This window comes from Peromyscus leucopus, chromosome 12 (assembly GCF_004664715.2).
Source record: "Peromyscus leucopus breed LL Stock chromosome 12, UCI_PerLeu_2.1, whole genome shotgun sequence".
NCBI classification, from domain to species: Eukaryota; Metazoa; Chordata; class Mammalia; order Rodentia; family Cricetidae; genus Peromyscus; species Peromyscus leucopus.
The window spans coordinates 57,264,394-57,278,492 of record NC_051073.1 but is presented as its reverse complement, the minus strand read 5'-3'; the positions used below and the strand labels follow the sequence as shown (position 1 = coordinate 57,278,492).

General features: G+C 45.7%; 1 protein-coding gene across 1 annotated transcript in view; it reads left to right on the top strand.

Annotated features, from left to right (window-relative positions):
• The first annotated feature begins 698 nt into the window (after nucleotides 1-698).
• B4galt4 (beta-1,4-galactosyltransferase 4) overlaps nucleotides 699-14,099 on the top strand; it is a 30,102-nt gene continuing 16,701 nt past the window's right edge. Inside the window, 5 exon segments of the mRNA XM_037209757.1 lie at nucleotides 699-823; nucleotides 6,778-6,846; nucleotides 9,753-10,139; nucleotides 12,556-12,639; nucleotides 12,642-12,787. Coding sequence (XP_037065652.1) covers nucleotides 9,887-10,139; nucleotides 12,556-12,639; nucleotides 12,642-12,787 — 483 coding nt within the window. The 5' untranslated portion in view covers nucleotides 699-823; nucleotides 6,778-6,846; nucleotides 9,753-9,886.

The window sequence follows — 14,099 nt, the reverse complement described above, 5'->3', positions numbered from 1 at the left end:
ATTTTTCTGAGAGAGCTGGTAGCATGTGGTCTGCTGTCCTGTGTGCCTAAGCAGAGCCCACCATTATTTTTCAATCAAAATTTTTAGCGTAAACATCATTCTGTCTTCAATTTGGTACAATGTATGGCTGAGAAGGCTGCAACCTGTCAGGACTTTAGAGTTGCTAAGTGTATGTCCAACCCTTGGCCCAGATTTAGTTATGAATTCAGCGCAACATAAAATTGTAAACTTAATTAAAATGTTATGAAGGGTGAAGAGCTTTTTTCCGCCCCTCCATTTCAGGGTTCTCGAGCGTGAACTTTGTAGATGACGATGTCGCCTGGTAATGTCACGCAGAGTAAACACGGAACTGCGGACCTCTGGATTCTAGGATGTGGCCTTAGGCCACTCTTCACTCAGCGTTGCCCAGAGAAGCGAAAGGCTTGCACATTCCGGCGAGTCCAAAGCGTCGTTTTCCTGCTGTGGAAAGCAGGGGGTTTCAATCTCTTTTCCAGGTTCCGGTGACGTCCCCGGGGGGATGCGATCTGAGAAACACCAGGGGCCTAGCTCGCTAGCGGCAATAAGGTTTGTGATCCCCCAAAGGCTGAGCTGTGCATCCCTTCTTTTTCTCAAGCCCCCGCAGCGCGTTGATGGGGCTGGCCCGGCCGGCCGGTGGCGCCAAGTCCCGGGAGAAGCGGCAGACCCGCCCCCGATGGCATTGCACTCGAGGCGGAGCCGGGCCTCCAGGGCCGCCTCCTGGCGGCGCAGTCCAAGAGGGAGATCCTTGGGGCTGCTCCTCACCACCTCCCCTTCCCCGGGCGGCCTCACGGTGGCCGCGTCCGGGGTGAGTACCAGGGGCTGGAGCTCCGCGGCTGCGCGCTCCGAGCGGTGCTCGCCGGGCTGCGGGGTTGGTGGGTCCACGGGATGGGGCCGGGCGGGCGTGCAATCGGCGCGGTCAGGCCTCGATGCGGCTGTCCAGCCTGGCGAGCGGCCGGCGGGGCTGGGGGACCCGCAGAGGCCCATCTCGGCGGGGCTCCAGCTGGGGCTCCGGCTCTGGCTCCGGTTTGGGTGCCGGCGCCCCAAACGCCCAGGGCCGGGGAGATGTTGCGCGCAGATGGGGAGATGCAAGGCGCATCCGTGGCGTCCCGCGTCCCGGTGCTGGCCCAGGCTCCTCCACCAGGCAAAGGCCCATCCTTGTGGGTCCGGGTTAGATAGACAAGGTTTCACCTGGGGAGACAGCTCAATGGAGCTGCACAGGTGAGGGCCGGGCGAGCGCTGAGCGTCCTCATCAGGAGGTAGTCACCGGGGATTTGAAGGACTTGAGACACACCTGCTGTGGGTCGGGCATCTGATCCCTCTAGGGTCTGTGGATCCGTATCTCTTGATGGTCTGGCTTTTCTTAGATAAAGGTGATTAACTCTTGGTTTGGGGTTCGGGTGTTGAAGGGTGTGGGTGATAAATACCTAGCGAAGGCCTTTGGGGGCGGTAACCTTAAGATTCTAAGGGCGCTTGTGGTTGCAAAGTGTGGCCAGCTGCCCTGGTTCTGACTGGTCTCCCCACTGGTTTGGTGATGAAAGAGCAGAAAGAAGGTAATTTGAGAGCTGAGAAAAGGTCTCTCTGTCTCATTTTAAAAACAATTAGCTCTCTCTCTCTCTCTCTCTCTCTCTCTCTCTCTCTCTCTCTCTCTCTCTCTCTCTCTCTCTCTCTCTCTCTCAACTTAAGAAATCTCAGGTTGAGCAAGTGAAATTCAAGATAGAGTGTTTTGGAAAGCTGTTCCAGCACTCTGCCAGAGAGTGATGGAACCTGAGGAGACAATGCTTTGTTGGTTGGTTTTCTTCTTCTTCGTTTTAAAGTTAGTTTTAAAGAATGGGTTTGGGCTCTGCGGACTTTGAAAACTCCATGAGATAGCACAAACGTTTGTGTACCTGACCGCTTTGGAGAGAGGTCCACAGTTTTGAAGGTTAAAAACAATCTCAAAGACAATTGCTGACCATGCTAAACTGTTTGAGGAAGAATAGGTAGGCAGGGCCCTAACAGCGACTCCTTTTATTACATTTTATGTGCCACTTGATGTAAGTATTTAGTACCTTTTCTAAGCTGGGCTAGTTATGGTGTGTGCTTTATCTGGAGATTCGTACAAATGCTTTGGGAACCAGCCACTGAATCTCTCCTTGAAGACCTTTTATCTACAGTGGGGACATCCGAAGCAAGTCAGTCCTGACCTGGAACTCACGATTACAGTCCAGACTGGCCTGGGAGTTGGGTGGGTGGGGGGGCGATTCTTCCGCTCCAGTCTTCTCAGTACTGGTATTATAGTCATGAACCACAGGTGACTCCTGGCTATTCTGGTCTTTTTTTTTTTTTTTTTTTTTAAAAAAAACCATCAGTGAACAATGGTATGTGTCAGAATTATCCAGGTTCCTGTTTAAAATATAAATTTCTTGGCTCCGCCCCAGACCATTGGAACAAAACCTTTGGGTGTGGACCCAGAATAGGAATTTTAAGAAGAGTACACAGGGTTATGGTTCTCTGTCTAGTGCGGAAGTTCACTGACAGCTCTGTCTGTGTGTCTGTGTGTGTGTGTGTGTGTGTGTGTGTGTGTAGATAGGTGCTGTGGGATGTCTTTCTGTACTCTGTGAATATGTGTTGCTCTGATTGGTTGATAAGTAAAGCTGTTTGGCCAATGGTGAGGCAGAATAAAGTTAGGCGGGACATTCCAACTGGAGAGAGAGAAGATGAAAGCCTCTGAGTCTTCATCTAAAAGGGTCTTAGATGAACTGCTTTAGTTCCTGTTTCCTCACACCTTATAAACCTTTCTCTGCCCTGCCGTCACTTCCTGGAATTAAATATATATTGGCTTAATAATGGCATTTTAAAATTTTAGAATATTTTAATGGACAATTAGTTACTTTTACCAGAAAGCAACATTATTTCTGCTAATGAGCCACCCCCAACCCTGAATTAGAAACTTTCTCAAATTTGTTTCAGTGACTATTTCTACTATTTTGTACAGGTAGAAGAAGTCATGCACACACACATATGTTGCAGAATTGGGATTGTGTTTTATGACATCTTTATGTTTTTTTTTCCCTACTTGTCTATGGGTGAGCCCTTCTACCATAGTTAGTGTCTTTTAAACACCCACTTTGGGGTGTGCATGCTTATGTGCATTTTCCTTTCTAAAGCAGCTCTGGATCACACCCACCACTTCCTTCTACCACCCAGCTCACCCCTTCCGGGAACCCAAGCTGTACTGTGGGAGCGGCTCCTAACTTTCTGTCCAAGAGTGCACAGTCTTGAGATAAAGGGCTGAGAAAAGAACTATTTGGGCTCACAGTTTGACCTGGTTTAGCCCATGGTCGATTGGCCTCGTTGTTTATGGGCTGTGGTGAGGCAACCTATCATGGTAGGTGGCCTGTAGGAAGCACAAGCTCTTACCTTGGAGCCAAAAAGTAAGAGAAAGAGGAAGGGGCAAGGATCTACTACCCCCGTCAAGGGCATGCATGTGGCTCCACAACACCCATTTTATAACCAAAGTTGCAGGAAACAGTCAGGAAACATGAAGTAAACCCAACTAGCAAATGACTGAAGTTGTTTTATGTAATATACGTTTGCAGAAATCACAAGAATTTCCGCTGGGAGTTTTCAGTAGAGGCTCACTGAGTCTGTCTTTCTATGCCATTTCCAGCTCTCTGAGAACTCTGCAGTGGAGTCAGTAGACGTTCACCTTCTGATTGTAGGAGAACATGGGCCACAGAATCAACTAGGCAGGGCTCACAGAAACTGAAGTGACAAGTATGGACCCTGTATGGGTCTGAGCCAGGACCTCTGCATATACCTTACGGTTGTGTAGCTTGGTATTATCGGGACTCTTATCAATGGGAGTAGGGGGTGGGTGACTCTTTTCCCTGCACTTGGGGCCCTTTTCCTCCTACTGGTTTGCATGTCCAGCTGTGATATGAGGGTTTACGCCCAGTCTTATTGTAACTTGTTAGGCCCATATTGGGTGGATATCCTCGGGAGGCCTCTTTCTCCTCTCTTCTTCCTCTCTCTCTCTTCCCCCTTTCCTTCCCCCTTTCTCTCTTCCCCTTTCTTCTTCCTCTCTCTCTCTTCCCCCTCTCTTCTTCCTCCCCTCTCTTCCCCCTTCCTCCTTCCTCTCTGTTTCTCTGTCTCTCTCTGTCTCTGTCTCTCTCTTAAATATAGTCCCCCTTTCTTCAGTAGGCTTGAATTGTGTCATATCCTTATTCATATAGTGTATCTTTTTTTAAAAAAAAAACATTCATTTCTTTTTTTTTAAGTTTTATTTATTATGTATACAATGTTCTGCCTGTATGTATGTCTCCACACCAGGCCAGAAGAGGGCACCCGATCTCATTACAGATGGTTGTGAGCCACTATGTGGTTGCTGGGAATTGAACTCAGGTCCTCAGGAAGAGCAGCCAGTGCTCTTAACCTCTGAGCCATCTCTCCAGCCCCTATATAGTGTATCTTAGAAAGTTATGTGTTAGGTTGATTTGAGGCATCAGGAATACACAGAGTTGGAATCTTTTTGAGAATTGAGTTAACTGGAGCTATATTCAGATTCTGACTTTATGATTTTTTTTGAACATTTTATAATACTTTAATTTTAGGTTGCTTAAAAGTTTTGAAAATGCTAGAGAACATTCATCTAGCTTCTTCTAATATAGTGACCCCTTTACACAGCCATGAGACCTTTTATCAATACTATCTAGACTTCATTTCTCAATATTGTTGATGGCCTTTATTTGTCAATACAATATTAACAGGTTTGCAAGGTGGGCAGGTCTTACCTGGTGATGTGATAGCCTCTTTAAGATTATGTTAGTTCCTCTGTGTAGTTCCCACTTGCGGTTAGCACTTGACTGAGAGTCTTTGCAGCTAAGCAGAGCACAAAACTGTTCACCCTCAAATTCCTCCATTAATTTTAATGTCCATTGGTAAAACTGGCTGGAAGCAATGATGGCTGTAGTATGATTTTTTTTATTCCTGGCTCCTAAATTGAAAATTTCCTGCAAGAAAGGCTACCTTTTTGTTTCCTATCCCTTTCTTTTATTACATTACTTATATCAGTATACACTCATGGAAATTCATTGCATTCTGTGTGTTAAAATACAGGGCCGCATTAAAAAAATATTATTAAGCATTTCCAGTGTGGAAGTTGAAATGACTTAAATTTTAACACTTTTATTTTATTTATTTATTTTATTTATTTAGTGAGTGTGTGCATTTGTGCAAACCACCTCTGCACATGTGTGGAGGTCAGAGGACAACTTGTGAGTTCTAGAGATCAAATTCAGGTTGGCAACTTGGTGACAGGTGCCCTTATCTGAGAAGCCATCTTGCTGACTCCTATATGGTAGTGGTTGTTATCATTTCTATACCATTCTTACCTCAAAGGTGCCATAGGCATCAGGATAATGGTCACTCAGAAGCTCCCTAGGAGGTTAAAATTGAGACCTAAGGAAAGTGGGAAAATATGTACAGTAGTCAGTTCCTGGGAGCTCTGATGGAGTACCAGTATCAGCTTTTCCTCTGTGCTGCCCCAGAGAGTCTCAAGCAGCAGAACCAAGTGTCCAGGGCTACATGCCCACTCACACACCCTGTCTATGGTACATGTGGGTAGCCTCAGAGGTATTGAGATGCTGACGTTAGTGTTCATCAGCTGCTGAATGCCACCACATCCTTTCTGTCTGGTGCAATGAGAACACTTAGTGCATAAATGTGTGGTACCTACCATATCTGCCATGGAGGCACGGAGAGGATGTATTGCTAAGAGATTTCCCGAGAATGGATGTTTATGCCATGTTGCTATTGGTTATAACTTCCTAATTAGATTATTTTTATTATTATGGAAAGTTTAAAAAACACAGACATTGAAAGACAAGGGGCCCTTAGGTTAATATCACTTGCCTAGCTCAATGTTTTACCAGTCTTGTTTCATGTGTTACTATTCTTTGGAGTGAGGAGGGGCAAGCATATTTGAAAAACAAGTTGCAGACATTTAAGGTCTGGGAAAAGACTGAACTAAATAAAGGCAATACTTCCCTTTCTGGCCCGTGGATGTCTGAGCCTGTGCTTATAAGTGGCAGGTGCTTAGAGTGCAGTTGATGTGTTGAGGGAAGAAAAAATAAAAACAAAGTCTAGGACAGATTTCTAGAAGGGAAAGGTGGGTGAGGGTCGCCCTTAAATAGTTCCTTGATGTTGTCTGAATTTGCTTTCTGCAGATTGCTCTGTTGTATCCCATATCAGTGTCTCGATTAAATATAAGAATGGCTGTGGGAAGAGGGAGAGTTTCACAGTTACTTAAAGAATAGGACAAATAAGCCCGACGTTGCCTTCCCGAGCACCATCCAGGAGTCACTGGCCCTAGAGAGAATTTCCTTTTGAAAAGTCACCCTGTTTTTAATGATAAAAGTATTATATACTCATTAAAGAAACATGGACATTATTGTTAAAAATATCTGTACTTCAGCAATGTTATCGTTATTATTTTGGCTAATATTCTGATAACACATGAGTCAGAGTGATAGACGGCAAGTGCTTGTAGCTCTGGGAATATATGGTAGGTGTTTGGGTGTGCCTTCTCATTAAATTCTTACAACTTCATTATGAAGTGAGTATGTTCCAACCCCCAAGCTTTATATAAGCTAGGGAACTGTGGAGAGAGGTTGTCCCCAAGCCTCTGGTCACTTAGCTGACATGCAGAGAATGGGGTGGGAGATCCCTCTTGAGCACAGAGAGGTGTTTTAACCACTTTGTCTGTTCTTTTCCCCACAGAAACAAGTTTTAACCTTGAACTTTCTTCTGTATCATCAGTTTTATGGAAGACACTTAAGCTTATAAGGGGTAAGTGATTGTTTTTTACCTGGGCCAGATTTAGTCTCAAGTGGGATTAGGAATGGAGGACTAATTATTAAGCATTAGTCACACTCTTTGCTTTGAGGATGTCTTGTCTTTGAACAAATTCCATATATTGCAGTTCAGAAATATGAGTTTGTCATTATTCATAGCTCTTTAGTTCTCAGGTAGAATTCTTAAAAAATATTTTTAAGGCTGGTGAGATGGCTCAGTGGTTAAGACTACCTATTTCTCTTTCAGAGGACTCACATTCAGTTCCTAGCACCCACATTGGGCAGCTCACAGCTGCCTGTAACTTCAGCTGCAGGGGACTTGATACTCTTTTCTGGTCTCTGTTGGCACCTGCACTCACACGCATATACCCATACACAGACATATACATAATTACAAATACAATCTTAAAAAATTATTTAGCACAATTTTAGATTCACAGAAAAAATTGAACAGAAGGTATGAAGTTTTCAGACCTCACTCCCATCCTCTGTAGTTATTTACTTATTTATTTACTTATTTTGTTTTTTTTTTTTTTTCCAAGTCAGGGTTTCTTTGTGTAGCCCTGGCTGTCCTGAAATTTGCTCTGAGACTAGGCTGACCTCAAACTCACAGCGATCCTCCTGCCTCTGCCTCCCAAGAGCTGGGATTAAATGCATGTGCCAGCACCACCTGGCTCGGCCAGGTTTTAAAATTAAGTCAAGCCTCCCCACATACTGTAAATGAGAGAGCTACATGTGTGCTTTTTAAAAAAAAATCTTTTCTGCTCCTTACACTGCATTCATTTTGTGATCATAGGTTCCTTTAATTCAGTGAGAATTTCCAGGCAGTGTTTCCATAACTAGCTTTTAGAAAAGCCCTGTTCAAAGGCCATATTTACAAAAGCCTTGTATAAAACATGATCACCAATCCCCACATTTAAGTTTCCCGAAAAGAAGTTCACCAGCCCACAAGGGGTTGTCTAGCTGGCCCAGAATCCTGATGGCTTCCTGCCAACTGAGAGGAAGGGAGCAGGCCTCCAGAAAGGCATTTGAACTAGTCCCAAGGAGAGGGACAGGAAGATGTGGGAGAGTGAGAGGGCCACGAGAGGCACCTGGATGTTTCAATTGTGTGCATTGAGCCTATCCAGGCATGAAGGAAAGACATGAACTGTCCACATGAGGGGTGTGGCTGATGAACACAGGGGCTTACACCTCGTTCCCCTCTTTAACCAGGTGTGTGGTCCTGGGCAGGTTAACTGGCCTTTGTGAGCCGGTTTAGTGGGCCAGGGTGCTTGCTGATGAGTCTGACACCCCAGTTTCACCCATGGGGTCCACATGATGAAATGCAAGAATGACAGTTTCCACAAGCTGTCCTCTAACCTCTGTGCCCCAGCCCCATAGATAAATGCCATTTTAAAAACTAAAATTCTTACAGAGAATTGTTTGCCTGTTGTTCCCAATTTTCCATATGTATTGAAGTCTTAGTTCCCAATGTGATGGTACTTAGTGGTGGGGCACAAGTGCCCCACTCCTTTGGGACATTTAGGTTAAGGTGAGGCCATGAAGATACAGCCTTCATGTTGGGATTAATAGTCATATAAAAAGAACAAGAGATATGCAATCTAGATTTTAATTCTCTCTCTCTCTCTGTATACATAAATACCAAGGAAAGGCCATTGGGGATTTAATAGTACCAGGGCCCCTAACTAGAGGCTGACCCTACTGGACCCCAATCTGAGATTGCCAGAAAGCCTCCAGAAGCGGGAGAACTGAAGTCATGGTGTTTTCTTATAATAGTCGAGCAGGGGTGAGGCCGAGGGACTGCTGTCTGTGAGGCTGCCTAAGAAGAACAGGCCCACAGAGAACCCCAGGTCACCTGGCAGACAGGTCTGCTTAGTGTACACAGGGAGCTGTAGTTCCCATTAGGGAGAGGTCCAGCCTGCTCTGATGAGGACCTCAAGGGGGGTGGTGGTGGTGGTGGTGTACGTACTTTATGTATGTATGCATGCATTTCCTTTTCCTTTCTTGTCACTGGTGATTTAACATCTTGTGCTCAAACTCTCCTACCCCGTTGGTTTGGTTATGGAAATTATCCCGAGTCTGGCTTTAGCACTAGCTGCATTTCCCTTGCTAAGATGTTTAGAATCTGAGGTGTAATGGGACTTTGCTGGTGCAGAGAGGATGTGGGGGGTGTTGCAAGCTGTGCCCCAAAGGGCCTCAGCAAGTATCCTTACTATCTAGTGAATTTACCGGTCTCGGTGGTAGACCTTAAGTACCCTGAAAAGCTGCATTTTTTGTTAATAATGAAGCATGGCTCCTCTTAGAGGCGAATTTATATTATCCCACCTCATGATATTGAAGTATGAAATCAGGATACTTTATCACCTGTGAGGAACACCATTGATAAAGTGGTGGTCCAGGTGGCTGCCAGTACATCTGCCCACTGGCCATCCCTGGACTAGTATCTTTAATGCAGCAGCCAGAGTGATTGTGACTATTTGGTGGCTGTTTTAGTGGGTGCCAGGAGGCTGGTCAGTACTTTATTTGCTCATCCAGCCCTGTAGGAAGGTAGATGTTATCTAGGTAGGTGTTTTTTTTTACCCCCACTTTCCAGATAAGCAAAGTGAGGCTCAGTAAAGTGACTGGGAATAGATCTCATGGCTAATATGTGGTAGAATTGTGGTTTCTGTCTGAACCCAAGTCACAGATCTTTACTTGTTTTTCTCGTAGATTGTTGACCTCCTCTCTTTGGGTCCTCTGGTGTTTCTTGTCCCACCCTGCCTCTGTTGGACTCTGCCCTGGGCTAGCATCTCCCTGAGACTGTGACTTGGCTGGGATCGGGTTTCTAATATGTGCTGAGGCCTGTCATTTTAGGACAGGATTTCTATTTAAAACAACACATCCTTTGTGATTGCCTTTCAGTGGTTTCTGGACCAGAATTGCTGGGCAATGGCAATCATCACTCCTAAGTTACCTTCTTAGATTGGAAAAGTCTGATTGGAAACTTCTCCACTCCAGCTGAAGCGGAGATACGAGCTGCTCACAAAATAAGAGACATGGGCTGTAAGCCACCGTACCACCTTTCCTATAGATTACGATTATTGTTGCTCTTTACCCTGTGCCTGACTGTGGTTGGATGGGCCACCAGCAACTACTTTGTGGGTCCTATTCAAGTGATCCCCAAGGCAAAGATCTTCATGGCTAATTTCCACAAGATGCTACCTCTGGGGAAGGAAGAAACTCTGGCCCATGATGTAACCATGAAAAAAGCAGAACTTGATGACTGCCCTTTTGTGTCTCCAAACCTCAGTAAGTATTTGCTGTTTTTGTTTTGTACTACAAAAAAATGATTTAACAGATGTGCAGAGAAGTATAAAAATCAGGAGAATACAGCCTAATGAAGTTTCACAAAATGAATATACCTTGGAGTCAGCATGCCAGTTAAGAAATGATGTCTCTTAAGAATTTTGTAGGACCCATACTTTTTTCCTTCCATATCCTGACTTTAGGATTCTCTGGTCTTTGAACCTGACACGGGCAGCATCTGTTGTGACTCAAAATTATGCTCAGCTGCTACTTTGTTTATTCTCGTCCATATACAGTTCAAGCCTATCATTTGAGTGAACATCATTTTATCATCCATACTGCGTTAGGTCAGCTGATCTGGACTTGTGGTTCTGTTCCACGTGTTTCTCACTTTCTTTCTAAGACAGCGGACTGCCTGGGCATGCTCTCCTGAATTAATGGTGGAAGATGAAAGCATGGGCAGTTTTTCATTGACGTCTTATCTGTTAGTGCTCCTTTGGCCAGAGGAGTCAAGAGATAAGACTAAGTTTCTCAGCGTTGTTTTAGGCTTATTTCTTCAGGATCTTGTATGTTTTGATTTCTTGCCTTTCAGCATCAATGAACAATACATTGGTTTTAGTGGACATGGTATATTGGAAAGAGAAAAATTTTCACATATATTGATTCTTCAGAGCATCAGAGGGCTCATACTTTCCCCGAAAGCTCTTTAAGTCCTGTCATGTATTGGTCCCTGCTGTCTTTTTTTTTTTTTTTTTAATGGCTGCTGCCTTTTAAGCCACAGCTGTCTGAATCAGCAGCTGCAACTCCACCACTAACAGCAGTGATTAGGCCACAAGGGCCATAGCCTGGAGGGAAATCTGTTTCCTCAGGCTCCAACTCTCGCAAAGCTACGAAGGGAACTTAACTAAACCTCTGTCCCCCTAAAGAACTCAAGATTCAAAGGTTGAGGAGGAATTCTGCTCTTCAGAGAGGCTGAATAGGAAGTAGCTCACCACCTCTCCTTGCTCCAAAAAGCCCCATACTTCTCGTCCCTCCTTATAAACTGCTTTTCACCTGGCTCCTCCCTACCACTTCCTGTCAGCTAGTTGCTGACTCAGCCTCCTGAATGCAAATGAATTTTATTTCATCAAACACATCTTTGCATCATTAAACAAACGTTCCAGAGCATAAGCGAAAATAACACACCTTGAAGTAACATTCTACAGCAGGTCCCCTTTCCCGGAATGTCTTTCCTCAATCCATGCCTGTCTAGTGGGTTCCTATGTAATCACCCGAAACTCGGCTTAGATCGCTTTCCTCTTCTAGGAAGGACTCAGGGATTGCCTCGGCACCAGCCCCAGCCGGAGCCCCAGGAAATCTCAGCTCCTTGTGTGCTACACCTGCTGTTCTGGTCACAGTGTGGGGCTCATCTGTTTGTGTTTCTTTCTCTGGAGAGACAATAAACAGCAGTATGTGGACTGGGTGCCCTGTTCTGACTGCATAGTCCAGCTGCTCTCCCAGACAGGCATCTTTGGCTCCCGGTGTACACTAAGGGAATGGTCTGTTGGGTGGCCTGGGGCTCTTTGCAGATCTCTTCCTAACCTGATGTGGAAACTGCAGTCTCTCTATCTTAGTATGCCTCAGGCTATTGAGAGAGGCCACAGGTACAGCGTGTAAACAGCTTGAGAATTTAAAGCCCGTTCCATGTATGTGGGGGTCTCAAAGCGAGTGTAAGGTATAGGGAAGGTTATCTTAGTCCCTAAGCAGAATTCTGCCTCCTCCCTTACTAGTCAGGACAGCCTTTGAATTCAGGTCAGAAAATGGGGATTCGTTACTGCCATCTGATATTTGAAGCCTTGCCCAGGATCGATTACCATGGACAGTCTTGAGTTTCACTGGCAGATGCTGTGTTAGCTGGAAATGTCTACCCTAGTGGCATTATGGGAGAGGAGTTGCAGAGTGTAGGTGGTTGTCACCCTGGCTAGGGAGTGAGGTGGGCTTCAGCTCCTTCCTAGCGCCTTGCCTGCAGGAAGCTAAGCATGAGGGGTGGAGGGCAGAAGTAGGAAAAGGGCCCTGTGCAGGCATTGAGTCTTCAGAATGTTCTTGGCTTTTGTATTTCACTCTTCTTTCGGTGGAGGAGTGACTCGGTCTTTTCTGGTCTCTAGTGAGCAGTGAGGTGGCAGGCACGCCTCATTCAGAAATGGATCCTAGAGCCAGAGTTGATTGCCCAGGCACAGGACATGCTCTCAAACACCAGTTATGTGCTTTGTCACCAGGCTGGCATTGTCTTACCGTTCTATGTACAGTTCATGACTAAATGAGACTCCTCTGGTGCCCACGGTGCACCAGGCAGAGGGCCAGCCAAGCCTTCATCCGAGTCAATTGTGCAAACCCCAGGGCTTTGTGCCACAGCCCCTCTTACAACATGTGTTGATTGCAGGAGGCCAGAGCAAGCTCATTTTTAAGCCAGACCTCACTTTGGAGGAAGTCCAGGCAAAAAACCCCAAAGTGTCCGGAGGCCGGTATCGCCCGAGGAATGCAAGGCTCTGCAGCGGGTTGCCATCCTCATCCCCCATCGGAACAGAGAGAAGCACCTGATATACCTGCTGGAACACCTGCACCCCTTCCTGCAGAGGCAGCAGCTGGACTACGGCATCTATATCATCCACCAGGTGAGTGTGGGGCTTTCCCCGGGTCCCGTACCCCTCGGAGGCAGCGTCAGGTCTGTCTTTCTGTCTTGGGTGAAAGGATTATCATCAAAAGGAAAGTTTTCTTCCTTCAGAGAGCAGAGGAAATTCTGATCCTGAATGTGGAGTCACGGACCAAGCTCCGTGTGAAATGTTACTATCCTAAAATGTACCCTGGGAGGAAGCCTGTGTTTTTTGTTTTTGTTTTTTGTTTTTTTGCAAGCCCTCCCACGTTAACCAGCACTAGCTGGTGCACACCCCTGAGCTCTCCTGCCTCTCCTGTTCCTTCTGGGTTGGACTTCTGCCTGTTGTTATTGAGTGTGTCTGTGCAGGAGAGATCTCAGGGATTTCGTGGAGGGCCAAGTGGTACAGCCAGCCAGTTCTGTGGCTTTCTAATCGCCCCGGCCTTTAACTCCACCACTGTTTATCATGCCAAACAGGCGAGGTTTATTTTTCACTTTCCCGACTCACTCATTTGGCTTCCAGAAGCAGTTAGGAGGAACAGCACGCAACCAAGGGTAGGCCGCCTTGGAAGAGCTCAGCTTTAAGGTCAGTCAGTCAATGGTGGGCGACTGAAGAGGCCTCTATTTGGTATTAACATTTATTAAAAAAGAAATAGAGCATCAATTTAAACATCTGTGTCTAATCTTTTTATTATCATCCTGGGCCATTTAAATAATACCCCTTCAGATCCTTATAAACTAAGAAGAGCGGGGGCAAAAGTCATTTACTGCTTACTTAATATTGGATGTAGCTGATAATACCAATTTTGGGTAGAATTGACAGCTCTTGGGTTCTCCTGTATAGTATATACTTTGAAAGATTTGATAATCAGGGCCTTATCTGGTCCATCTGTGTCCAGATTTTTGGCCTTGAAATAAAACTTTAGAGTTTTCTTTTTTAAGATTTATTTTTATTTTATGTAGATGAGTGTTTGCCTACATGTATGTAAGTGCATACTAGTGTTCATGACTGGTGTCCACCGAGGTCAGAAGAGGGTGTTAGGTTCTCTGGAACTTGATTTACAGACGGTTGTGAGGCGACATGTGGGTGTCGGGGACCAAACCCACATCCTCTGCAAAGCAGCAAATGTTCTTAACCACTGAGCCACCTCCGAAGCTCCTGTAGCTTCTTGTGTGTGGTTTCTTCTTTGAACGGGGTCCTATGTCACCCAGGCTGGCCTGAAACACAGCCAGAGATGATCTCCAACTCCTCATCTTCCTGCCTCTGCTTCCCAAATATTGGCATTGTAGGCAGGCATCCCCACACCCACTCCTGCTGGTGCTAGAGGTTGAAC